Source organism: Macaca mulatta, chromosome 11, assembly GCF_049350105.2.
Source record: "Macaca mulatta isolate MMU2019108-1 chromosome 11, T2T-MMU8v2.0, whole genome shotgun sequence".
Classification (NCBI taxonomy): Eukaryota; Metazoa; Chordata; class Mammalia; order Primates; family Cercopithecidae; genus Macaca; species Macaca mulatta.
The window spans coordinates 8,085,558-8,111,188 of record NC_133416.1 but is presented as its reverse complement, the minus strand read 5'-3'; the positions used below and the strand labels follow the sequence as shown (position 1 = coordinate 8,111,188).

The following is a 25,631-nucleotide window of genomic DNA, read 5'->3' as shown; positions in this document are numbered from 1 at the left end:
GGCAATTCAGGGAGACAGGAACACCCTTCTCTCTTCACACACTCTTCTCTCATCAATCCCACTGTGCACACACATGGACACACACAACACGCACCCCATCCCTCCTCCTAAGGACCAGAGGAGACCTTATACATAGAAGCCCATGTCATGGTCCTTTCTTCCCTCTGGGCTCACGGCAGGAAGCAGCGAGAAGAGGGGACACTCTGCCTGTGTCTCACACTCCACAGATGGTCTCTCCCAGACGCTCTTACTGAACCTGTGGGAGCCCTTTCAGAGACCCATGGGTGGAAACCCTCACCCTCCATTAACTGGTCCCAAGCCAGTCCTATTCCTGGAAGGGGAGGGGAGGGATGGGGCCGGCAGGGGAGGAGGCTGGAAAGGGAATGTGAGGGGAGCGTCGTGGCCTCTGGACTGGACACTGCCCTGGGGAGTGACCCAATGCAGCAGCTGCAAAGGCCGCCCTCCCCACCCAGGCACCCCTGCTGAGAACATGTCGGTGAGGTCCAGAGTGGGCAGAGAGGAGGAGGATGCCCAGCAGTATGGCCATCTCATCCCCTGCCATGGCCACTGCCCACATGGCAAGAGTGCTGAACCCCTCCAGCTCCAGACACTCTTTTGTTTTGGCAGGTGGCTCTTGTACCTCCTAGCCTCAACCCTATTCCAAAGGCCAAGAAATCCCATTCTCATCCCTCAGAGGTTATTTGGGGAGGTGACTTCCCCTCTGTTCCCCAAGCCTTACCCCAACAGCTTTGAAACAACCACTATGATCACAGTCCCCACAGGATACGGGGTGAAGCTCGTCTTCCAGCACTTTGACCTGGAGCCTTCTGAAGGCTGCTTCTATGATTATGTCAAGGTAGGGGCAGGATGGGCAGGCAGAGGGGAGACAAAACGGGACCCTCTGGGATCTGGGATCTGTATGGCATGCACACCCCCAGACACAGCCCAGCCCCACAAGAGCTGATGGCCGACTGCATCTCTTAGAGCCAAGGGTTGCCCTGGATGGAGCACTCACTGGTGTAGAGACCCTCAGTGAGCACTGAGGGGAGAAGCACAGAGAAGGGGACAGGACCCACTCAGGAAATTCACTGTCCACTGAGTCAAGAAAACCTTCCCTATCTGCTATCTAGCTGAGAGCCTTTGGGAAACCACCGTGCCTCAGCTTCCCTGTCTCCAAGGAGAAGACTGGCATGGCTGCCTGCCTCAACAGGAACACAGGGACATGAGGAGGAGAAATGTGTGCTCTGGCAGCACGGGAATAGTCTTCAGCAAGGACAGTAGGCTCAGAACCCTCACCTCTGTGACAACCAAGGGTACCTTCCCTGGCCCATCTTTCTCTATCCAGTAAAAATGAGATTCCGGGCTCAAGCAGAGCCTGCGAAGGTCCAATAACTACCATTCCCAGGAGACCCCCGGAGGTAGGAGGTATGCAGGAATAAGATTGTGGCTGACTGCCACAGTTACTACTTGAGAGAGTTACTACTTGAGACAGTCACTACAACAGTTACTGATGTTACTACTTGAGACCATCATTATGAGACTGAACAAAGGAGGACAAACATAGAAATGAAAATTTAAGACAAAAGAAACTGTTTTAAAGAAAGAGACCAAGGGAAGAAGAAGAGAGCTCCCTGCTTCTAGTGAACAAAGGCCGCAGACCCTGAGCTTCCACAGCCCTTCGTATTTATTGGGTAGAATGAGCAGGGAGGAGGAGATAAAGATTGGTCAGCTGCTTGATTGATTACAGGTTCATATTATTTTTATTTATTTATTTTTTTTGAGACGGAGTCTTGCACTGTTGCGGCTCACTGCAAGCTCCGCCTCCCGGGTTCACACCATTCTCCTGCCTCAGCCTCCCCAGCAGCTGGGACTACAGGTGCCCGCCACCACACGTGGCTAATTTTTTGTATTTTTTAGTAGAGACGGGGTTTCACCATGTTAGCCAGGATGGTCTCAATCTCCTGACCTCGTGATCCACCCGCCTCGGCCTCCCAAAGTGCTGGGATTGCAGGAGTGAGCCACCGCACCTGGCTGGTTCACATTATTTCTAACAGGTTTCAGATATGCCCTGTAGATAATCACAAGAAACTCTTGGGGCATGACTGCTCTCAGCATTCCTTCTGGGCAGCAGATGCAGTGTGTCAGTTTGCCAACATCCTGCATTTATGAGAAGAGTTTGCTGTTTACTCATGTAGCCTCCAGTGGTATACTGAGTTGATCACCACCCTCACTCTTTCAGCCTCCAACATCTCTCCCTTTTCGTTTTTGAATTAATTTAGTAAAGGCAATTCCAGGCTGTGCAGCCTTCAATTGCCGTTGGTGGTTTGTTCCATCTTCACATTCAGATTCAACCGGCTCATGGCTCGCACTGCAGGAGCCAGGCCCACAGCTGGGATCCATGGGTCTCTCCAGTCTCTGGTTCCATGGTCTCACACACCTTGGGGCACCCACACGGTTTGTTCATTTCCTGTGAAAACACAAGCATACCCTCATCCGCAGTTAGTAAATCAACCGAAACAAAAGCAAAGGCTTTTGTGGCTGGAGCCAGGAGGCATGCTGTTGCTGAAGCATCTGCTCCACAAGCTGTAACTCAGCTTCTGCCTCTTTGGTTAATTACTGCGGGGTAAAACGTTCCACTGATAATGAGACAGGCTTTTTCCAATCAACAGAAGGCACAGAGAAAGCAAATCAAGGCTTATCCTTCTCGTGCAATAGCACAGCAAAGAAAACAATCTTCAAGATCTATTACCACAAGAGACCAATCTCTTGCTCCCATATCCATAAGCCCACAAAACTTTCTTCAATTTACACTGAATAAGTGGGTCTATTAGATGCCATGGGTTGTGATAGATAAATTTCCTGTGTAGTTGTACTTCCAAATCCCCGATTCCCTTGTTTCTCCTTTCGTGGAGAAGGGTGCAATTTACAGGGAATAAGCAACAATTGAGCAATATGTTCTCCCTGGTTCAAAAACCCAAAGATCTTATGCCATTACCACTACCTGAGTTTCTGGTTTGTAATCCAAATCAATAACTCCCGGAACCACAGCAATGCCCTGTAAGTTAAGATGACTTTTGCCTAAAATTAATCCCATGTGTCCTGCTGGCAAAGGTCCCCAAAACCAGTGGGAATCTTCGTGTGTTTGTCTCCTCCAACTAATGTAACTCGTTCTCTGACTGGGAGATCGAATCCTGCGCTTACAGGTGTTTCTGCTACTGGAGGGAGCTGGAATCAATGAGTCTCCAGAAACCCACCCCTGAAAAGGGAGTTGCAACCCAGACAGGGAATGCCCTCATTGTTTGAGGTGCCCAGGTCCAGGCCCCCTTCTCATTTCCCAACAGGGGTGGGGGGGTGCCATTTTGATGAAACTTTGAGTGGTATTGATTAGCCCAATGATTTCCTTTATTGCAATGAGAGCAAAGGCCTAGCGTTTTTTTCTGTTGAGAGGAGAACTATGTTATCAGATCGCTTCTGCCCAGAGGTCTGACGGCATTCTCCTTTAAAACATCCAATTTTTCTACACTTATAACACTTTCTCACTTTAGGGCTTAACCCTTGGCTTCCTTTAGATCTGTCAGCTACCAAATTAGCCATTGCCTGAGTCAACACTGCAGAGCAAGGAAGCTCGGTTCCCACATCTTGACAAGCTGAGAAAACCTCCCAAGTCCTCTGCACATCTCACAGGTGCCAGCACATGTCCACAATCCATGAAAGCCAAAGCCAAAGTTAGCCTTTCTGTAGTCACAAAAGCAGACGGTTCAAGCCAGATTTTATCCTCCCTCTCCTGTTCACCACCCTCAATAGGTGCTGTAGGTGCGGCAAAAAATTAGCTCAAACCCTGAAATAATAACAAAAAGATGGTACTTACCAAACTCCAAACAAAAGAGAAAAGAAATAACCAAATTCTTCCCTATGTTACCCTGATTCAAAAACTTCCTGTTCTCTGTACCACTTTAGAGCACTGATCTTATATTGCTGCTGGCAGACTTGTAATGGGGTTTCTCATTCGTCTGGTAGGTTTTAGGTTTTAGGTTTTTCTGGGCTTTAGTTTTTCTGCTCCAGCAGACTGTCCTCACTCAAGTCCCTATAGGACCCTATCTGTCTCTGTCTGTCCCTGCAAGTTTCTGCCAGTCTTTTCTAGTCTTTCTTTATCCCTATCTGTCCCTGTCTGTCCCTATGGTCCCTGTTAGTTCCTACAAGTTCCTGCAAGTCCCTACCTATCTCCATTTGTCTCTATTTATCTCTATTCATTTCTATTTATCCCTACTAATCTCTGTTTGTCCCTGCAGGCCTCTTCAGGTCCCTGTTTGTCCTTGATTGTCCCTGTTTGGGCGCCACTTCTGACTGCCACAATTACTACTTGAGACCATCACTACAACAGTTACTAATGTTACTACTTGAGTCCATCATTACAAGACTGAACAAAGGAGGACAAATGTAGAAATGAAAACTTAAGACAAAACAAACTGTTTTAAAGAAAGAGGCCGGGGGAAGAAGAAGAGAGCTCCCTGCTCTAGTGAGCAACAGCAGCAGACCCCGAGCTTCCACAGCCCTTCACATTTATTGGGTAGAGTGAGCAGGGAGGAGGAGGTAACAATTGGTTGGCTGCTTGACTGATCACAGGTTTATATTATTACTAACAGGCTTCAGATGCGCCCTGTAGATAATCACAAGAAACACTACACTTGGGGCGTGGCTGCCCTCAGCATTCCTTCTGGGCAGCAGATGCAGTGTGTCAGTTTGCCAACATCCTGCATTTATGAGAAGAGTTTGCTGTTTACTCATGTAGCCTCCAGTGGTATACTGAGTTGATCACCACCCTCACTCTTTTGGCCTCCAACATAACATGAAAACGGAACATCTTCCCCACCCAGAGGAATTGGAGAGTGTGCAGTGCTGGGGGAGGGTGTTTGCTGGCAGGGGCAAAAAGAGGTTGAGGAGGCTTTGAGGAGGAAGGAAGAGGGACAAGGCCATGCCTCCTGACACTGAGACTGGTGGGCTTCAGGGCTCATGTTCAGCCAAGGGCATAAGGAGGCACTCAAGGTGTGAATGGTTTCATTAAGCCTAGGTGGAATCGGAAGGCAGAAAATAAAGTAGACATGTCTGGGCTCAGGGAATGAGGGGAGGGGAAAGGCTGGGTACAGACAACCAGGACCCCAGGGGAATAGGCCGCAGGAGGTGGGGATGGAGAATGACCTGAAACCTGCCAGAGGAGCAGAAAACAGGGAAGGGGTGAGGTACCCAGTGCAGGACAACACGCAAAGAGTGAGTCAGTGGGAGACTTGGGGAACAGTTGAAGGTCACATGGGGAAGTTTGCAGTAGCCGAACCCAGCAGGTAGTGACCAGCAGAGCCGATGTGGTGCATGATTCACTCTCGGCGAGACCAGGAGGACCATCACTGAGCCACCACGTGTGCCACTCCACAACAGGTCTTCTTCCTACTCCTTGTCCTTCTTCCACCAGATCTCTGCTGATAAGAAAAACCTGGGGAGGTTCTGTGGGCAACTGGGTTCTCCACTGGGCAACCCCCCAGGAAAGAAGGAATTTATGTCTCAAGGGAACAAGATGCTGCTGACTTTCCACACGGACTTCTCCAACGAGGAGAATGGGACCATCATGTTCTACAAGGGCTTTCTGGCCTACTACCAAGCTGTGGGTGAGTAGCCCCCCAGGGATCCCTTTTCTCTGACCTCAGCCACATTGAATGGGGGCCAAGAAAGGGAATCTTGAATCCAAAGAAGCTGAAAGCCTGGCTTTCCTTGTTCCTCCCCTCAAGAGAGCTTTTCCTAACGAGGCCTGTCAACCTGGGATCTGTCCCCGTGGAGCAGTCCCTAGAGAGCATTGGAGACGCCTGGCCTGGAGATCCAGGTGGCCTAAAGATGCCTTTGTCTTTAGGCCTCTGGTGAGTGACCTCCCTAAGGTCAGAGCCCCTACTCTGGTCTCCCAGCAGGAGCTTAACCCTCCTTCCTGAATGCCTTCCAGACCTTGATGAATGTGCTTCCCAGAGCAAATCAGGGGAGAGGGACCCCCAGCGCCAGTGCCAGCACCTGTGTAACAACTACGTTGGAGGCTACTTCTTTTTATTTTTTTTTTTTTTGAGACGGAGTCTCGCTCTGTCGCCCAGGCTGGAGTGCAGTGGCCGGATCTCAGCTCACTGCAAGCTCCACCTCCTGGGTTCACGCCATTCTCCTGCCTCAGCCTCCCGAGTAGCTGGGACTACAGGCACCCGCCACCTCGCCTGGCTAGTTTTTTGTATTTTTTAGTAGAGACGGGGTTTCACTATGTTAGCCAGGATGGTCTCGATCTCCTGACCTCATGATCCGCCCGTCTCGGCCTCCCAAAGTGCTGGGATTACAGGCTTGAGCCACCGCGCCCAGCCTGGAGGCTACTTCTGTTCCTGCCGTCCAGGCTATGAGCTTCAGAAGGACAGGTATTCCTGCCAGGGTGAGCCAGAGTGGTGGAGCAGGGAGGCAGGGGTTGAGCCAGCCAGAGTGGCCCCATGATGCCCTGCGGCTCTGTTCTCACAGCTGAGTGCAGCAGCGAGCTGTACACGGAGGCATCGGGCTACATCTCCAGCCTGGAGTACCCCCGGTCCTACCCCGCTGACCTGCACTGCAACTACAGCATCCGGGTAGAGCGGGGCCTCACCCCGCACCTCAAGTTCGTGGAGCCTTTTGAAATTGATGACCACCAGCAAGTACACTGCCCCTATGACCAGCTACAGGTACAGCCGTCCTACCCCTGAAAGACCCCTTCCTCCTCTTCTGTCTGCACTTAGCTCCTCTTGTCTCAACTTCTTCCTGGATCCCCTGGCCAGCTGGGGCAGGAGTTGGCCAACATCACCCATGGGCTGGGCAAGTTCCCACATAACTGGAATTGGGTTGTGGGGATCCCTTTCCACCTTCCCCTGAAAACACACATAAGGCAGGATTTCATCACCACCACCACCCTGGCCACCAGGCTACTACACAGTTGGCCCTGTGTAAAAATGTCCAAGCTGGAAAACAAACAAACAAACAAACAAACAAAAAAACCCTCCTCCCCTACCAGATCTATGCCAACGGGAAGAACATTGGCGAGTTCTGTGGGAAGCAAAGGCCCCCTGAATTTGACACCAGCAGCAATGCTGTGGATCTGCTGTTCTTCACAGATGAGTCGGGGGACAGCCGGGGCTGGAGGCTGCCCTACACCACCGAGAGTAAGGCTCCCTGGGGGCCTCCCTCGATGGCCAGCAATGGAGAAAAAGTGGGAAGAAGGAAGGGCAGGTGGCTCTCAAATAAATACGCCCTCTGGTCTCCCCAATAGTCATCAAGTGTCCCCAGCCCAAGACCCTAGACGAGCTCACTGTCATCCAGAACCTGCAGCCTCAGTACCAATTCAGTGACTACTTCATTGCTACCTGCAAGCTAGGCTACCAGCTCATAGAGGTAAGAGCCCAGGGATGAGGGGAGAGAGCCGGCCCAGCATCCCAGGGGGAATTCAGATGGTGGGTTCACAGAGGATTTAGTCTCACCCCAGCTAGAGTCATAGGCATTTCAGCTGGAAGAGACTCCTGGTCCACCAGCTCTCCAACTTGCTGCACACTTAAAACAGAGAGTTTACAATCCTGGAAGATTGCTTGAGCCCAATCATACAAGACCCCTGTGAATAGCCACTGCACTCCAGCTTGAGCAATATAGCCAGACTCTGTCTCTAAAAAATAAAAATCAATCAATCAATCAATACTGAAGTCAAGGTCCCCCAGCAGAGACTCTCATTCCATTGATCTGGAGTAGAGCCTGAGCAACAAGACTATTTAAAGCTACCCGGTGATTCTAACGTGCAGCCAAGTTTAAGAACTATTGCCCTCATCCAATAATCAAGAAAGCTGAAGGAGGCCGGGCGCGGTGGCTCAAGCCTGTAATCCCAGCACTTTGGGAGGCCGAGGCAGGCGGATCACGAGGTCAGGAGATCGAGACCATCCTGGCTAACACAATGAAACCCCGTCTCCACTAAAAATACAAAAAAATTAGCCGGGCGTGGTGGCGGTGCCTGTAGTCCCAGCTACTCGGGAGGCTGAGGCAGGAGAATGGCGGGAACCCGGGAGGCGGAGCTTGCAGTGAGCCGAGATCGCGCCACTGCACTCCAGCCTGGGCGACAGAGCGAGACTCCGCCTCAAAAAAAAAAAAAAAAAAAAAAAAAGAAAGCTGAAGGAACTGGAAAGGCAGGGTAGAAATGTAGTGACTCATCAACACCACGTAGTGATTGTCTACGGCAGGGACTAGGACCCCAATCTCCTGCCTCCTGCTCCAGGGCTCTTTTACACATGTGAGTGGTCTCACCCTGGGCCCACCGTCATGTCCTCAGATCTGAAGATTCAGGAAGGAATATGGTTTTATCCATGGATCAATCTCACAAAAGTTGGTAAACTAAAAATTATCTGTCTCTCTGGACAGAGACCCAAGACTGAACATCCCTTCGTTGCTCAATAGGTCCACACGGAAGACAATCAGAATCAAAGACGAGACCTATGACATGTCCTTAAGTCATAGTTAATTCATTTAATGCACATTGTAAGGGTCTACTGTCAGGCACTGTCCTAGATGTGGGAGGTTCAGTAAAAAGAAACCCACATAGTCACACAGCCTTTGTGGAGTTCACATTTGAATGTTGCATCAAGTCGAGTTCATCTGATGCATTGTTCTTTATTCCAAGGTGCTTCCATCTCCATCAGGAGAATTAGGTGGGTGTCCTGGGTCCAGAGGACTGGAGACCAACAACCTCTTTGCTCATATTACAACCCTCCCTTGCCTACACCACCCACTGCCCTTACTTTTGCACATGTCATTCACAACATAGAATTTAAAGCAAGTCACACCGTTTCTCACATTACCTACATTTTACTCAGACGGTCTAGTTCTCACACACATTCTTTTGCAACCAGAGCTAACTCTATGGGATGATTTTTGGTCTTTTTGGGTTTATTTTGTTTTTGAGACAGAGTCTTGCTCTGTCACCCAGGCAGTGGCATGATCTCAGCTCACTGTGAAGTCCGCCTCCCAGGTTCAAGCGATGCTCCTGGATTCAAGCTACTCAGGTACCTCAGCCACCGGAGTTGCTGGAATTATAGGCAAGTGCCACCGTGCCCGGCTAATTTTTGTATTTTTGGTAGAGATAGGGTTTCTCAATTTTCCCAGACTTGACTCAAACTCCTGGCGTAAAGTGATCCACCTGCCTCAGCCCCCTAGAGTGCTGGGATTACAGGCGTAAGCCACCGCACTTGGCCAATTTTTGGTCTTAGTAAAACTCATTCATATTGTCCAGTAACTTTTCATTTCAAAGACTGCCATTTCCTAGTCTTGTCCCTGCTCAACAGCAACAGCACTTCACATACATCAACGTCTCCAGCACCTTTCAACGGGGTGAGGTGGCTCTAGGATTTCAGGGAAGGCCTCTGTCCTTAGGAAAACTGCAACCCAGGAGAGAGAAAGTGCTACAGGCCTGGAGGCAGGGGACTCCAGCCAGAGAAACATGGTTCTGCCCTGGAGCACAGGCTTTTGTTTTGATACAAAAAACACTCAAACGTGGCTTGTGATTTTTTAAATTACAAATTGTGGGATTCAATTGGACCTCAGTGGGAACGGGGCACAGTCTAGAGAGAGGATGATCGGGTCTATCAATTAGTCCCGCTCTGACTTGCTACAGTGTAGCTCAGTGCTCCTGTCTGTAACAGGCTGGGGAGAAGGAAGAAGGAGCCACATCCATGGGGGAGCTGAGAGATGTCTTTTTATTGCCTCCCACTCCTGTGTGGGAAGGGCAGGAAAGGGACCTGCATTGCCTCTTGGCACTGATGGCGCCTGTTCCTCTGCTCAACAGGGGAACCAGGTGCCACACTCCTTCACAGCTGTCTGCCAGGATGATGGCACATGGCATCGTGCCATGCCCAGATGCAACAGTAAGTCACAATTCAGGGATATGATCCTGGGGACTTCCCACCTCCAACCTTGAGGACCTGGGCCAAGAAAGAAGGAGGGGTCCAGACTAAGCCTCTTTCCAACAGACCCTCACCCTTGGATGAGGGTCAAAGAGACTTGTCCTTTGATGCCTATGGCCCATCTCAGGAATCAGTGAGCCCTCATCTCAGGAATCAGTGAGTCCTCATCTCAATGGGATGGATGGGCTCTACCCAGAACTGAATTTCACACCACCCAACTCCTGTCCGTTGTAAGGGCCCTCGCCACTGACTATTTTTTCTAAGCCTCTCAATGTGCTCTCAGGTAGACAACTCACACTCTCACCACTAAAGTTCCAGCACAGTCTTTCTCAGCTCTCACCCTGCCCTGTGTTCTCTCCAAGTCAAGGACTGTGGGCAGCCCCGAAATCTGCCTTCCATTACACCACCACAATGGGGGTGAGTACCTACAAGGCCTGTATCCAGTACTACTGCCATGAGCCATATTACAAGATGCAGACCAGGGCTGGCAGCAGGGAGTCTGAGCAAAGTAGGGACTAACGCAAATGGAAATTTTCTCCCTTCCATCCCCTTGGGGTATCCTCTGAGATTTCTCCAAGTAGAATCCCTAGGGAATGCATATTAAGGTATCTGCCAGGGCACTGGCTTCAGGGGCCTGAATTGTAGCGCAAAGAGGAAGCTAGTAGGTTTGAAGAAGGAGGAGCTGATGCAAAGAAAAGATTCAAATCACATAAACAGCTCACTGTCACCACATCATCCCCACTACCACCACTGCCTCCACCACATCCCCACTGCTACCATCATTGCCATCACCACCACTACCAGTAACGACACAAGCAACACTACCAATAGCATCAATGCCAGCACAATCACCACCATCACTGCCATCACCACAATCGATACCATTACCATTACCAACACCACCATCACCACTACCATTATTACCACCATTACCAACACCACTATCACTACCATTACTAACACCAGTGCCACCATCAACACTACCAACACCATCATCACCACCATTACCAACATCGTCATCACCACCAACACTAACACCACCATCACCACCATCACCACTATCATCATAACCAACACCATTGTCAACACTACCATGATCACCACCACCATTACAACACCACTATCACCACCACCACCATTGCCAACACCAACACTACCATCACCACCACCATTACCACCATCACCATTACCAACACCATCATCACCACCAATACCACCACCACCATTAACAATACCACCATTAACAACACCACTGTCATCATCAACATCGACATCACAATTGCCACCATCATTACCAACATCAACACCACCATCACCACCAACACTGACACCACAGTCTTTGCCACCATCATGACCACTACAGCTAACTCAGTGAAACTCCCCTCTCCATTCTCCCCTCTCAACCTGGTTGTGATTTTTGCACTTAGTTTCACTAAATGACTCTCACTTATTAGTGGGTATTTTTCAAACTTTTTTTAAATATTAGAAATCACATGCATTATAGGTTTGAAACAGAAAAAAAGGAAAAAAATCTGGATTATAAATGGTATTCATTAAGAGCTGAACTTTGGAGTCAGAAAACCTCTTGCACCTTGGTTCTGGCACTTAGAAGTTATGTGACCCTGTGCAAATTATTTAAGCTCAGCCTGCTCATCCACAATGAGGATAATAACACACACCTGCAAGTGTCACTATAGTGTTTAAATGAGATCATGCAGATAAAGTAAGAAGCATGGCACATTTTCAGCAATCAGAAGACGTAGCTACAATTATCATCTATGATTCCACGACTAAGACGCAATCACTGATAAGATTTTGATACATTCCTTCTGGTTTTTATGTCTACTTTCACAAACAGGGATCACAGCAAACATATATTAATGGTTAAGCATTCCGATTTTTTTACTTGACATTAAAACAAAATATAGGTCTAGAGCCTCTGAACACTTGACATTTTTTCCTTCTAGAGTTGAGCCTTTGACCTTTGGCCCTTGCCATGTTGTTCCTCCCTACCCCTCTCCCCGTCGAGCACACTCAGTACTTGCTGGCCTCTGCAACCTAATTTTCTTACCCATCACCTCCCAACTTGGTTCTTGCCTCCTCTGCCCTCGGGGGTGTACACCTGCACAGCACAGGGCATTTGGAAGAATGAAAAGAAGGAAGGGAAGATTCCTCGGTGCTTGCCAGGTGAGTGGAAACCCTCTGGGGCCATCCTCAGGATCGTTAGCAGCCTGAAAGTCCTCAGAAGCAGCATGGCCCAGAAAAAGGAGACAGAGGAGAGGAGAGGGGAACATACCAGGAGAAAGAGAGAGAGGGGAAGAGTGCTGAATTCAGTCCCGAAATGCCGGCATTTTCACTAAGCAGATGGGAAATCAGAGAATAAAAACAACGGAAGACACCCCGGGAAGAAATAAACAAGAACAAGGGGCAAGACGTGGTGGCTCACACCTGTAATCCCAGCACTTTGGGAGGCCGAGGCAGGCAGATCACCTGAGGTTAGGAGTTCGAGACCAGCCTGGCCAACATGGTGAAACCCAGCCTCTATTGAAAATACAAAAATTAGCCAAGCATGGTGGCACATACCTGTAGTCCCAGCTACTAGAGTGGCTGAGGGACAAGAATTGCTTGAACTCGGCAGGCAAAGGTTGCAGTGAGCAGATATCACGCCACTGCACCCCAGCCTGGGCCACAGAGCAAGGAGTCTCAAAAAACAAAAATAAAAACAAAAACAAGGAGAAGAGCCTGTCAATAGGCCAATGAAGGAAGTGTGGAGATGGGAGGAAAAAGAGAAAAGAGACAAGTCAAAAAGAGAGGGCAAACGGGGAGCTGGCTGGCCGCAGAAGGAAGAGGTGGGAGACCCGGAGCTGACTTGCCCTTGTCTTCCCTCTCTCTCCCTCAGTGTGTGGGAAGCCCGTGAACCCCGTGGAACAGAGGCAGCGCATCATCGGAGGGCAAAAAGCCAAGATGGGCAACTTCCCCTGGCAGGTGTTCACCAACATCCACGGGCACAGGGGCGGGACCCTGCTGGGCGACCGCTGGATCCTCACGGCTGCCCACACCCTGTATCCCAAGGAACACGATGCACAAAGCAATGTCCCCTTGGATGTGTTCCTGGGCCATACAAATGTAGAAGAGCTCATGAAGCTGGCAAGTCACCCCATCCGCAGGGTCAGCATCCACCCGGACTACCGTCAGAATGAGTCCCACAATTTTGAGGGGGACATCGCCCTCCTGGAGCTGGAAAATAGTGTCACCCTGGGTCCCAACCTCCTCCCCATCTGCCTCCCTGACAACGAGACCTTCTATGACCTGGGCTTGATGGGCTACGTCAGTGGCTTTGGGGTCATGGAGGAGAAGATTGCTCATGACCTCAGGTTTGTCCGTCTGCCCGTAGCTAATCGAGAGGACTGTGAGACCTGGCTCCGGGGAAAGAATAGGATGGATGTGTTCTCTCAAAACATGTTCTGTGCTGGGCACCCATCTCTAAAGCAGGATGCCTGCCAGGGGGATAATGGGGGTGTTTTTGCAATAAGGGACCGGAACACTGATCCCAGGATCCCTTCTAGCCCCTTCTGGGCTGGTCCAATTTGAAGTAGGTTCCTTCGCTTCAACTCCTCTTGACCACTGGACATTGTCTTTCCTCCCTGGCATGAGCTGCTGACCCACCAGCCCATTTTCTTCCGACCAAAGAAAAGTGACAATTTACCTTCTTTAAAAAGCTAACTATTTTCCTGAGTTTCAGAAGAAGCGGACGTATGTTCCCAAGTAACTTGCAAGGTACTATGATGGATACCCTTTAAACACAATGAATTACTTTCTAGCCCCTCTAGGACCTGGTGACGAGCTCTTCCCAGCTCTGAAGTCTCTGATGGTGATTCATTTAGATCTTCCCCCTGCCATTCACCCAGAGAAATGACCTTGCAGCACAGTCAACGATCCAAAACCCATACCCGTCACGCTGTACAAGGCGGCAGCAAAGAGGGAAATTCTTCACCAATACCTCAGCCCATCAGCAAGGGCAGAACCCAAACAGACTGGTGATTCTCCGACAGGGAGGAACTTCCTTTTCTGTTACTTATCAGATTCCAGGTTAATGTTTTGCTATTACCCCAAGTATAAAAAAAAGAAGAAAAATATCTCTATCACAGATCATGTTTCTAAATCTTAAAATTTCTCCAATGCCTTTTTATCTCTAGAAGAATCCTCCTCTCACCGAAACACTCTCGCCCAGGCCACACTGTCAATTCCATTGCCCCTGCAATGACAGGAAGTGTCAGGAGGTGGCTACGATGCATACAGTTCAGGGGTGACACAGTGACTTTATGCTGCTTGGTTGACGATATAATCTTCCCAGAGGCTCCCAGTTGTAATTCCCTTCAATTCTTCAGGCCCTTCAATTAGAGTTCCTCTGGTTACCACATCGTGTTTACCCTCCAGTCTAAGGTCAACTGTTGAATTTAGCCCTCTTGATCTATGGAATATCAAAGTCCATTCTTGATGGGCCCAAACAAACCCTTTTTGACTTCTGGTAAAAACTGCCCTCCTGAAAGCCACATGTCACATCGAATAGGTCAGATTTCCCCTCAACTCTTCTTCTCAGACCTCTGCTTTCCTAAGACACCTTGTTAGGGCAACCACCATCCTGAGAGAGTTCTCCTGTCCTCAGTTTGTAAAATGCTAAGTCCCTATTCTGTAGTCATTTCTCATCACTAATCATTCTTTGGGAGGAGGAATATTTTATTTTCCTTCCCCTAGAAAATAGAAGGGAGATTTTCTGCTATGTCATCTTGGTACAGAGTTCAATCTAATGAAAACATTGTCACAAATTGATCAAAACCACCAGGAAAGCAGACAAGAGCATGCTCAATTTCTGTAGTTTTTCTTTTTTGTTGTCATAATATTGCGTGATACAAGTGAGTATTAAAGGAAAATTAACTTTCAGTTGACATATTGAAAAGCATTATACTTAAAGAAGATCTTAAACAGCCAACTCAAACTATTGTACATGGACTTCTGAATAAGTTGGGGTTTTTTTGTTTCGTTTTGTTCAAGACAATGTCTCACTCTGGTTACCAGACTGGAGTACAGTGGCATGATCACAGCTCACTGCAGCCTTGACCTCCTGGGCTCCAGCGATCTTCCCACCTCAGCCTCCTAAGTAGCTGGGACTAAGGCAAGCACCACCATGCCTAGCTAATTTTTACTTTTTATTTTTATAGAGACAGGGTCTCCCTATGTTGCTCACACTGATCTTGAACCCCTGGGTCAGTGTTCCTCCCACCCCAGCCTCCCAGTGTTGGGATCACAGGTGTGAGCCATGCACCCAATGAGATTTAATGAGTTTCTTTTTTTCCTTATTTTTCCTTTTTTTTTTTTTTTTTTTTTTTGGCCAGGTAAGTATTAATGAATTTCAAAACTAGAATATGATGCCTTACACTTGTGATCTTCATACTAATCCACAATATTCAGTAAATCTCAGTTGGAAGAGAGAAGAAAAGCTGAATTCTCTGTTTTCATGACAATTAAATTAAATATAAGTTGCTAGATGCCCAATTTCAGTGACATAACAGCCTTCTCATCCCACTCCCCTTCTATAATTCTGAGGGTTTGGTGTGGAATGAGGTAAGTCAGCCAAAATTTGCTTATAAACATACTTTATTGTACATATAGAGTGGATACTGAGAATGATCAAGTAAATGGAATTTTGAACAGGTAAAGAAAGAAACAAAGAATTAAGGTATCCCTGTGGAATAGTGCAAGATAGGAGTGCCCCACCCATAGTGTTATCTACAATAGGTACTCAGAGGAAAGGACCCCAAGGAGTCAGACCATGAATGAATGACCAGCACAATTCTATGATCAAACTCTACCTCTCTACTTCCAGCCAGGCATCTCAACAATCAAGTTCTATTTAAATCATTCGCTCGTGTCTTCCTTTAGTCATGATGAAATAATGAGAATATCATAAGGAACAGAAGGCAATGCATTGGTCACGCCCCTTGGAGAGGCTGGTGGGATGTATCCGGATTAATCCTTACTGGGGGTGCTATTTTCCTGCATAGTCTTCATTATCCAGTCAACATAGTTCTGTACCCGTGTGTAGAGCCCATAGGTCCCACACTGTGGCCCCCAGGACACCAGGCCAGCTACGTAGAATTTGGCCTTGTCATTGGGATCCTGTACAGCAAAGGCCCCACCACTGTCCCCTTTACAGCTATCCATGCCCTTCTCTCCTCCAGCACAGATCATGTTAGCAGTGAAAACATAGGCCCCTGCATCTGCTTTGGGGTTTTCCACTTTCACTTCTCTACACTTTCTTAAAGGAGCTACAGGTAACCTTGCCGCTTTGAGGCGAAGAGCGCGATCTCTCTTCTCTGTTCGGCCCCAGCCTGCGATCAGTCCCAGGTCCCCATCCATGAGGTTGTAGTCAGAAGAGGTGCCTGGTAGGCAGATGGGGGCGACGGTGGGTCCCATTTTCACTGGGTCTTTCAGCTGCACCAGTGCAATGTCATTATCAAAATTTGTTTGTGCTTCTGGGACTTCCAGCAGCTTCCATCCCGGATGAATAAACACATGCTCAGAAGTCAGCATCTTGGATTTTGCCAGCCGTGAGGTCTGCACTGAGGTGGACCCAACATACATTGTTGGCTCCTGGTTTCCCTCCACAACATGAGCTGCCGTCAGCACCCAGTACTCATCAATGAGCGCTCCACCAGCCCACGGGTTGTCAAAGAAGACTTGCCAGGGGAAGTTTTTAATATCTGCATCAGATCCGCCAATTATCCTCTTTTTTTCTTCAAAGGGTTCTCTGGGGACTCCACAGACTAGGAAGGAATTTAAAAAAACACGGGGAAGGAGCAAGAAATGATACTGGCTTCCTGCAAATCCTCCAACCACTCAAAGAATTTTACCTGCTAGGTTGCAGGGTTCTCTAGTACAAAATGGTCAATCCTATTTGGTCAACAAGCTCAATACCTGACCCACCCTGGTCTTACCTAAACACCCCGCTTTGCCGATGTCATAGCAGGCTCATGGCAGAGCTCAGTTAACCAGAGGCAGTGTGTGAATCACTGAGTCCAGATGCACTAGTGCCTCACGCTATCCACAGTGTGACTCACAGCCCCTCTGGAGGCAGGGGTCCCCCTTGCACCTCCCAACTCGGCATGTGAGGCCAGTGCCCAACCAAGAGCCAGTGCTGGAAACCCTTTTCTCATACAGATGGTGGAGGAGGGAAGCTTTCTGCCTTCTTCAGATGCCCAGATCAAACTTTAATCGCCTTCTTTACTGGAGTCCTAGTTGCACCTGAGTCCCTCCTAGTAAACCATAGGTCAGCCTAGGAAGTAGAGAGGGGTTCCTTCTTTGGCCTTGACCTGTCACTCCCAGTGACTGGTGCCATTACCATTCAGTTATACTAATAACTGAATTCAAGTGAAGCTGCTTACCTAAATCCCTTGCTAGACAGCCTGGAGGGACTCCAAGTTGAGCACAACAGGCTTTGGACTTAGACGAACCTGGGCTCAAAGCCTGCCTTCGCAACTTGCTAACTCTGCAAACTTGCACCCACCCATTGACCGGTCAAATGAGACTAATGACACCTAGCTCACGGGGCTGTTACAAGGATGTGACTGAGATAATAAACACAACAAATCAGCTCGGTCTTCAGCTCTCAGTTACATCCAGGATGGTTATTATCCTACTGGATTTGCCCCAGCCTTCTGCTACCAAACCTTGATCTCGCTCGTTCCCTGAATCTTGAATTCCTCTATATCTTGTTGCCATGTAATTTTTTTTTTTTTTTTTTTTTTTGAGACAGCGTCTCCCACTGTCTTCAAGGCTGCAGTGCAGTGGCATGATCTCGGCTCACTGAAACCTCCGCCTCCTGAGTTCAAGCTATTCTCCTGCCTCACCCTCCCAAGTAGATGGGATTACAGGTGCCCGCCACTACACCCAGCTAATTTTTTATATTTTTGTAGAGATGGAGTTTCACCATTTTGGCCAGGCTGGCCTCAAACTCCTGACCTCATGATTCACCTGCCTTGGCCTCCCAAAGTGCTGGGATTACAGGCATGAGCCACCATGACCAGCCATAAACTTTTAATATAATAACTAGGTTATTTAACTAGTCTTGTTTCCGAATGTTGATTACTCACTCTCAGCTTTCAGGCCCTGTTTTTAGCAGTTCTGTATCTTCTCGCTGCAGCTACATTACCAGACACCAACTGTCGCTGGCTGACGCTTATATTTCCTTGCAGTCGACCTGGCTTCAGTGTAGCTGAGGAGGTTCCCCACAACCCCGACAGCCCACGGCACAGTGCTACTGCCACCTCACTGAGCTGGACTCTGGCAGGCCACTGTTCAGTCCTTTCCCAAGAGGGTTACAGCTGCTTTCAGAAGGTGACTCCCATTCACCCATGCCTATCATCTCTACCCAAGCCTCGGCCCTCCTTACCTGGAACACATTTCGGCAGCTCTGGGCTCAGCGCCTCATTCACCCAGCTCCCATTACCAGCACACTGATACTGCCCTGGAATAGCACAGAGAACACAGGTCACACTCACCACCACATCTTCCCTCTTCCATCCACCCCACAGCCCGCTCTGTTCCTTCAGAGCCTCAGCTCCTCTGGGATTCAAGTAGTAAATCAGATTAAATCAGCCAGAAAAAAATATCTTCCTCCAAACAATCCCTCAGGCCTCTAGCCCGCCAGGGGAGACAAAGGGAACATCTCCAAAGCAGAAGGAAAGAAGGCATTGAGAAAGTGGGAAAATAAATACAAAGTAATACAGCCAGGCTCGGTGCCTTACACCTGTAATCCCAGCACTTTGGGAGGCTGGGGCAGGTGGATCACGAGGTCAGGAATTTAAGACCAGCCTGACCAACATGGTAAAAACCCTGTCTCTACTAAAAATACAACAATTAGCTGGGCGTGGTGGCATACACCTGTAATCCCAGCTACTCAGGAGGCTGAGGCAAAAGAATCACTTGAACCCAGGAAGCAGAAGTTGCAGTGAGCCGAGATCACACCACTACACTCCAGCCTGGACAACAGAGTGAGACTCTGTCTAAAATAAGTAAATAAATAAATAAAGGCAATGCAGAGAACGTATTAGTGTCTCATTCAGCCCTTCTACGTCAAGAAAGCCAGTCAGTGTAGCTTGCTGGCTTAAAGAGGGAGGCATTGCTCCTATGGGCTGTACATGAAATAACTGGTCCAAAGGTGGGTAATCCCATGGAATGGATGTTATAGGGGAATTCCTACAGCAGCTGTGAAGCTGAGCTGGTGACCTCTATGATTCCCTGTGACTGGTGCTGCCCTGAGCGTGCCCTGCTCCATATGAAAAGTATATCTTTAGATGAAGTCAAGGGGATGAACACTGTCTCCTATCGCCTTCATTTCTCTGCAGACTCTCTCCGGCGCAGACAGATTATGCTATTTAACCTCCAACACCTTCTCACTCTCTCTCCTCCAGTAGAAGAAACCTACCATTTCCTCCATTTTCCATGTAGTAATAGGGCTCCTCACAAGTGTAGCGGGTGACAGAACCAAACAAAGTGCTCTCTGGGTCTTCAACTTTACCATTCTCAATGGATTCAGGAATGCCACAGTCCACAGCTACCAGACGAAGGAAGGAGAGCGATGGTCAGGACAGCCACTTCCTCCAAGGAGGAGTCATGGGGCCAGTTTCATCCTCACTGCTTCCCCACCCCATATCCACAGGCACACCTGGGATGAATCTCCCCACACCAGCCTCTCTGTGGCCATCCTCCCCAACTGGCAATTCTCAGGTCTCTGGCCCACTGAGATGCCAACTCAGATGGCCCCGTGAAAGCCGTAGTGAAGAGCCTGGTTCTCAGCGATTGGTGATGGCCCAGTGGAAGCCACAAATGCACCCACATGGGGCTATTAACTCGACCTATCCCATAGCCCCTTTCTTGGAAAGAAACTTGCCGATCTAGTTGGCCTGGGAACAGATTCGGGGCTGGACTAGAAAAGCCTCCATGACTGGCTTCCCTTCAAAAACCCAACCCACTCCCTCACATGCCTAAGAGGAAACCATGCATCTGAATTTGGATGTGCTGATCTTTCCATTCTCTCTGAGAGAAAAAGAAAGACTTCCACTTTGAAGAGACACGTACGTTGACATTTCAGTTTGGAATTACTCCACTTTCCATTGCTTTGACAAGTCGAATAGAAAGATGTTGCACCAACACGTCCCTGGAGAATAATAAACATCACCACTTATTTCTGAAGAGAGATATGGGAAACCAAAATCAAAACTGGAATTGATCTCTGGCCTTGGATCAATGAGGAGTCCTCACCACAAGAAGCTTGGGAACACCTTAGCAGACTGACCCAAAGCACCCAGGAGACGAGGATGACAGACAGCTCTGCCCCAACGTGTCAACTCCCCTTCCCCAAGAAGACTGAAGGCAGAGAGAGAATGCCAAGCTGGCCAGGGAGCTCCATGACTCACAAGGGAGAACTACAGATCTTAAGCTGTCGTGTTTATGGGAAAGGCGTTATACCTTGATCACACACTTACGTTGGTAAACAACTGAACAATTTCAGTCTGCTCATCCTGATCTGGGGCCAGGGATTGGGGAGAAGCCAAGATGGTACTTTACCTCCACAACTTCAAACCCATCCAGACAGGTTATCCGCACCACATCTCTAAACACATATTTTGCCTTCGCAGGCTCCCAAACAGAAGTGGGAGTTTCTTCTTTAGGACAGGGCATTGCTTGAAAGAACAGAAGCTGGGACCGGAAAAAAGAATTACTAAATAGTTGAAGACTCTCATTCTATTTACATCATTCTCACACTTTCTAAAATCATCCAGTTGTCCTCATTCCTGATGCTTAACATTCCAATATAGCAGATGTCTAAAATCATATGGCATTACCAACTAACCACCCCCAAACTGTCTGCACTCTCAGGTCTAGTTAAAGGATTACTAGAGGTTGAGGCATTCCTAGCAACCATTGACTGGTTTAGATTTTCCTGAGGAAGTGAAGTATCTCAGGATACTATCAGAACAACAATCTATCTGTTTTTTGAATTATTGTTGTTTTGTTTTTGTTTTGTTTTAGAGACAAAGTTTTGCTCTGTTGTCCAGAGTGGACTCAGACTCCTACTTCCTGGGATCAAGGGATCCTCCTGCCTCAGCCTCCCCTAGTAGCTGAGATCACAGGTACTTCCATTGTGCCTGGATCATCTACCTGCTTTGATCCCACATTGTTTGGGGACTTTGGTATCACCAACCAAAGAGGTACTTCTAGGTTACTCACGATCTCCATGGTAGCGAAGTTTCCAGCCCTTGTTTTGCCCTGTTAGATCAGTTTGGAAGATGATATCAAGAACATTACTCTTGGTTTCAATATTTAGTGGCCCAGGGAATCCACGACCGCAGTAAGGACCAAATTGCTGATCTCCTGCAACAAACTGAACGAAATGATGAAATCAGAAGAGGGAAAGAACTAAAGGAAAGAGGTAAAATTGGAAGATGGGAGATAAAAATAAGAGAGGCATTGAATGTCACATAAAATAAGAATAAGGAAAATAAGGGTCAGGAGAAAAGATAATTTTATCTTCAGGCTGAGTGCAGTGGCTCACGCCTATAATCCCAGCACTTTGGGAGGCCGAGGTGGGAGCATTGCTTGAGGCCAGGAGTTTCAGGCCAACCTGAGCAACATAGCAAAACCCCATCTCTGTAAAAAATAATAATAATAATCACAATAAAAATATTAGCTGGGTATGGTGGCTCATGCCTGTGGGCCTAGCTACTCAGGAGGCTGAGGTGGGAGGCTTGCTTGAGTCCAAGAGGTCAAGGCTACAGTGAGCCGTGCTTGCACCACTGCACTCCAGCTTGAGCAAAAGAGCAAGACTCTGTCTCAAAAAAAATTTTTCTTTGTCTTCAGGGAGAGATCTCTTTGTGTAAGTTGAGGGTGGGGGTATTAATCAACCGTCACGCACAACTAAACTGTCAAGGCAGTTTCCCTCTGAGTCAGCTGGTTCCACATCAAAATCTTCTCTTCGCACAGTCACCACCACTTGGAACCCTTCCTCCAGCCGGATCTGGTATTCACACCTTGAGTTCTCTGGATACGGTTTGGGATAATTGGGACTTGCAATCTCCCCAATCAGTGCAGTGAATACATCCCCACTGCAATTAACTAAGAGAGAAAAAGTGAAAGGGAGAATCAAATACAGCATCAAACAAAGGAATTCCTGCACTATTCTATGATTCCTTCTCTCAGAAACTGACAGTTCTCCATTCAAACTAACCTGAGATCCCCGCCCTAACTGGAGGGATGCAGCAATTACACATGCAGTAGATATCAGCAGGAACACCCAAGTCCTATCAGGTTTCCATCACTCTGCTTAGGATGGAGCCTTTCCTGGTTATGAACAGCCCCCAGTAGACTCTTTACAGACATCTATCTCTTTTCTCCAATTAACTAACTTTACCCTGTAGTCTTATCTTCCTCCCTTCTTGTGGCTTCATCTCAGCTTATGAGTAACTAAGAATAGATGCCAATACTGAGTGATATAATGGACTCTGTGGACTCAGCGGACTCAGCATTGGGGGAGGTTGGAAGCGGGACGAGAAAACTGCCCATTGGGTATAGTGTACACTGCTCGGGTAACAGGTGCAGTAAAATCTCAGAATTGACCACTAAAGAACTCATCCATGTAACCAAAAACCACCAGTACCCCCAAAACTATTGAAATTCTTAAAAATAATACATAAATAAATAAGTAAATTTAAAAATAAAAAAGAAGAAGAAATGCCAAATGAAGGCTGGGCCTAATCGAAGTTGGAAGGGTGGACAAAGCCCTTTCTGGGGCCTCAGTCATTCCAAATCCCAGGGAATATGCAACCCTCTTAACACCAAGCTCACCTCCACAATTCTTCATGTCATCATGGAGGAAGTATTCCAGGGGGCAGGAGCAGAAGTAACCACCAGTGAAATTGTTGCTGAAATGTCTACAAGGGGCATCTACAAAATCTGTGCATTCATTTATGTCTACAAAGAGTAGAGAGAGGCTGAGGTCAAGAACAAACACCAAGAAGGCAGAATGAGGTTAAACCCAAAACCATAAGGATAAGAAAAAGTAGAAAAGGCCTATTGCTTAAAGATCTCTCACGGGATCACATTTCAGGCTGGTATTATTCTATATTACTCTCCTGACATATGGTTCCAGAGTCGAGCCCTACCACTACACAGCTATAAGGGAGCTCGTGTGTGTGTGTGTGTGTGTGTGTGTGTGACATAGCCTCACTCTGTCACCGAGGTTGGAGTGGTGTGTGTGTGTGTGTGACATAGCCTCACTCTGTCACTGAGGTTGGAGTGGGGTGTGTGTGTGTGTGTGTGTGTGTGTGACATAGCCTCACTCTGTCACCGAGGCTGGAGTGCTCTGTGTGTGTGTGTGTGTGTGACATAGCCTCACTCTGTCACTGAGGCTGCAGTGCTCTGTGTGTGTGTGTGTGCGTGTGTGTGTGTGACATAGCCTCACTCTGTCACCGAGGTTGGAGTGGTGTGTGTCGGGGGGGGGGTTATGTGTGACATAGCCTCACTCTGTCACTGAGGCTGGAGTGCTCTGTGTGTGTGTGTGTGTGTGTGTGTGTGGTGTGTGACATAGCCTTACTCTGTCACTGAGGCTGGAGGGCAGTATGTGTGCGTGTGACAGAGAGAGAGAGACTCACTCTGTTAACCAGGCTGGAGTACAGTGATGTGATCTCAGCTCACTGCAACCTCTGCCTCCCAGGTTCAAGCAAGTCTCATGCCTCCACCTCCCGAGGATCTGGGAACACAAGCACCGCCACCATGCCTGGTTAATTTTTCGTATTTTTAGTAGAGACAGGATTTCATCACGTTGGTGAGGCTGGTCTTTAACTCTTGGCCTCCAGTAATCCACCCGCCTCAGCCTCCCAAAGTGCTGGGATTACAGGCATGAGTCACCACGCCTGGCCTAGGGAGCTCTTAATGTCAGAGATCCTTGACTTTTCTCATGTACAGAGCGTTTCAGCTCCAGGGATGACGCTCTGCAAGGTAAACATCATGATGATGCCTTCTGCAGGGAGGAATCAGTACATTCATTGCTTTATATGATGTTGGTCCTTCTATCAAATCTAAACAATAGTTTGGCTTTATGAGATGTCCTAGCTTCATTTTAACCTGGAGAGAGATACAGAAGTACCCAGAATTTGAAGGTTTGAATGCCATATATTGAATGGGTTTAAATACTACACATTCCTCATGTGATTCTTGGCAAGTTATTAACTTTCCTAGTCTATATTTTCTTCATCTTTATATGGAGCAAATAACACCTACCTTGAAGGGTTAAAGTGATGATTGTGTTAAAATAGGAAAAATCCCCAGCACATACCCAGTTTATAGTGGCTCTGAATAAATTACTGTGTATTATGTAATATGTGTTATTACCATTATCATCATCACCACTAAGATATGATCATGCATTTGAATTTCATAAAAGTGATTTATGGAGGGACCCAGGCCAAGTCAACACTTTTTGTATGAATTACAAACAGAATCCTCATTCAACGTGTTGCTCAGTGGATTTCTCACTTCTAATCTTTTAGCTGGGTCAATAAGGCACATGCAGAAGGGTGAGCCTTACCTGTGGCGACATAGTATGCAGCAAACCCCGTAAAACGCTCTTCATTGGAAAAGTCTGACTTAAAGATCACCTGGAGTTTGTTGTATGGGACTTGGAACTCTTCCACAATTGGAGAGTGGGGATTGTTACTGGTCCTCTGTCCACAGAGCCTCCCTTCTTCAATGTCTCCTGACATTATCTAAGAGAACAGTCAACAGCAACAATAAAAAAGCTAGGAAAGGGTAATATTTTGGTATGGAGGTAAGAGAAGGGACAGAGAGAGTAGAACATTTATGCCCCTAGGACTTGACTTCAGTTCACTGTGAGTACAGGTGGCTCTCCCTCCCACATCCTTATTCCACTACCTCAGCCCTGGTCTTCTCTCTCTATTCTTTTTGTGCTTATAACATACCTGCACTGAGTCATACGCACAGTTCTCTGACAGCTCTATGTCCAGATGGGTGAAGTAGAGGTGAATCCCATACCCTTCAGGAACTTCTATGTCCCAAGATTTCTCTACCTCACTGGGGTATGCCTGAGGATAGTTAGGGGACAGAATCTCCCCATACATAGTAGGCTCAGCATAAACCCATGCCAAAAGGGAAAACAGGACAATGCACCTGAAAAAAAAAAAAAAAAAAAAAAAGAGGTATAGATTGGTGTGTGGCCCAGGCACTAGTAGCCTAGGACAGAAAGTGCTATTTCTCAGAGGCGGAAGAAAGGGGGAAGAAGAGAGGCAGTCAGTCGGCCACTGGGGAGAATCTTAGGTGCATTTTGGGAGGCCGAGGCAGGCAGATCATGAAGTCAGGAGATCGAGACCATCCTGGCCAACATGGTGAAACCCCATCTCTAAGAAAAATATGTGGGAGTTCAGTTAGGGTGGTGGGAAAGATTTTAGAGGAAATAAACATAAGCCTTCTTGGAAAGCCAAGAAGTTTGCCCAGCTTTTGTAAAAGTCTTGGCTGAAGGCAGCTGAGTTCTCTTAAAAGCTCAGGACATAGATACATAGGAGCATACAGGACTTTATCTAAAGA

General features: G+C 47.9%; 2 protein-coding genes across 2 annotated transcripts; one reads left to right on the top strand and one right to left on the bottom strand.

Annotated features, from left to right (window-relative positions):
• Positions 1 to 370: 370 nt before the first annotated feature.
• Positions 371 to 13,699, top strand: LOC722144 (complement C1r subcomponent-like). The gene is given in 13 exon segments (XM_077953474.1): positions 371 to 537; positions 628 to 856; positions 5,465 to 5,657; positions 5,984 to 6,070; positions 6,386 to 6,445; positions 6,529 to 6,725; positions 7,052 to 7,199; positions 7,307 to 7,428; positions 9,857 to 9,935; positions 10,337 to 10,369; positions 10,372 to 10,480; positions 12,085 to 12,161; positions 12,874 to 13,699. Coding segments are annotated over 13 exon segments (2,073 nt in total). The 5' UTR covers positions 371 to 490; the 3' UTR covers positions 13,566 to 13,699.
• Positions 13,700 to 15,611: 1,912 nt separating this feature from the next.
• Positions 15,612 to 25,217, bottom strand: LOC114670774 (complement C1s subcomponent-like). Its single transcript, XM_028829223.2, has 10 exons — positions 25,010 to 25,217; positions 24,619 to 24,796; positions 22,878 to 23,003; positions 21,949 to 22,148; positions 21,264 to 21,417; positions 20,601 to 20,716; positions 20,112 to 20,190; positions 19,459 to 19,587; positions 18,424 to 18,498; positions 15,612 to 16,798 (listed from the first exon to the last, which is right to left on the bottom strand). Exons 1-10 carry the CDS (start codon positions 25,166 to 25,168, stop codon positions 16,002 to 16,004), a joined length of 2,013 nt encoding a protein of 670 aa, XP_028685056.2. The 5' UTR covers positions 25,169 to 25,217; the 3' UTR covers positions 15,612 to 16,001.
• Between the last annotated feature and the right edge of the window lie 414 nt (positions 25,218 to 25,631).

What these genes read in the sequence shown, in the direction of transcription:
- LOC114670774 (XM_028829223.2), bottom strand. Translation starts at nt 25,168, where the DNA reads ATGTATGGGGAGATTCTGTCCCCTAACTATCCTCAGGCATACCCCAGT. An exon ending in GTGCGTATGACTCAGTGCAG is followed by an intron (nt 24,797 to 25,009) that starts GTATGTTATAAG and finishes CTGTTCTCTTAG; the next exon opens with ATAATGTCAGGAGACATTGA. An exon ending in ACTGCCTTGACAGTTTAGTT is followed by an intron (nt 21,418 to 21,948) that starts GTGCGTGACGGT and finishes CATTTCGTTCAG; the next exon opens with TTTGTTGCAGGAGATCAGCA.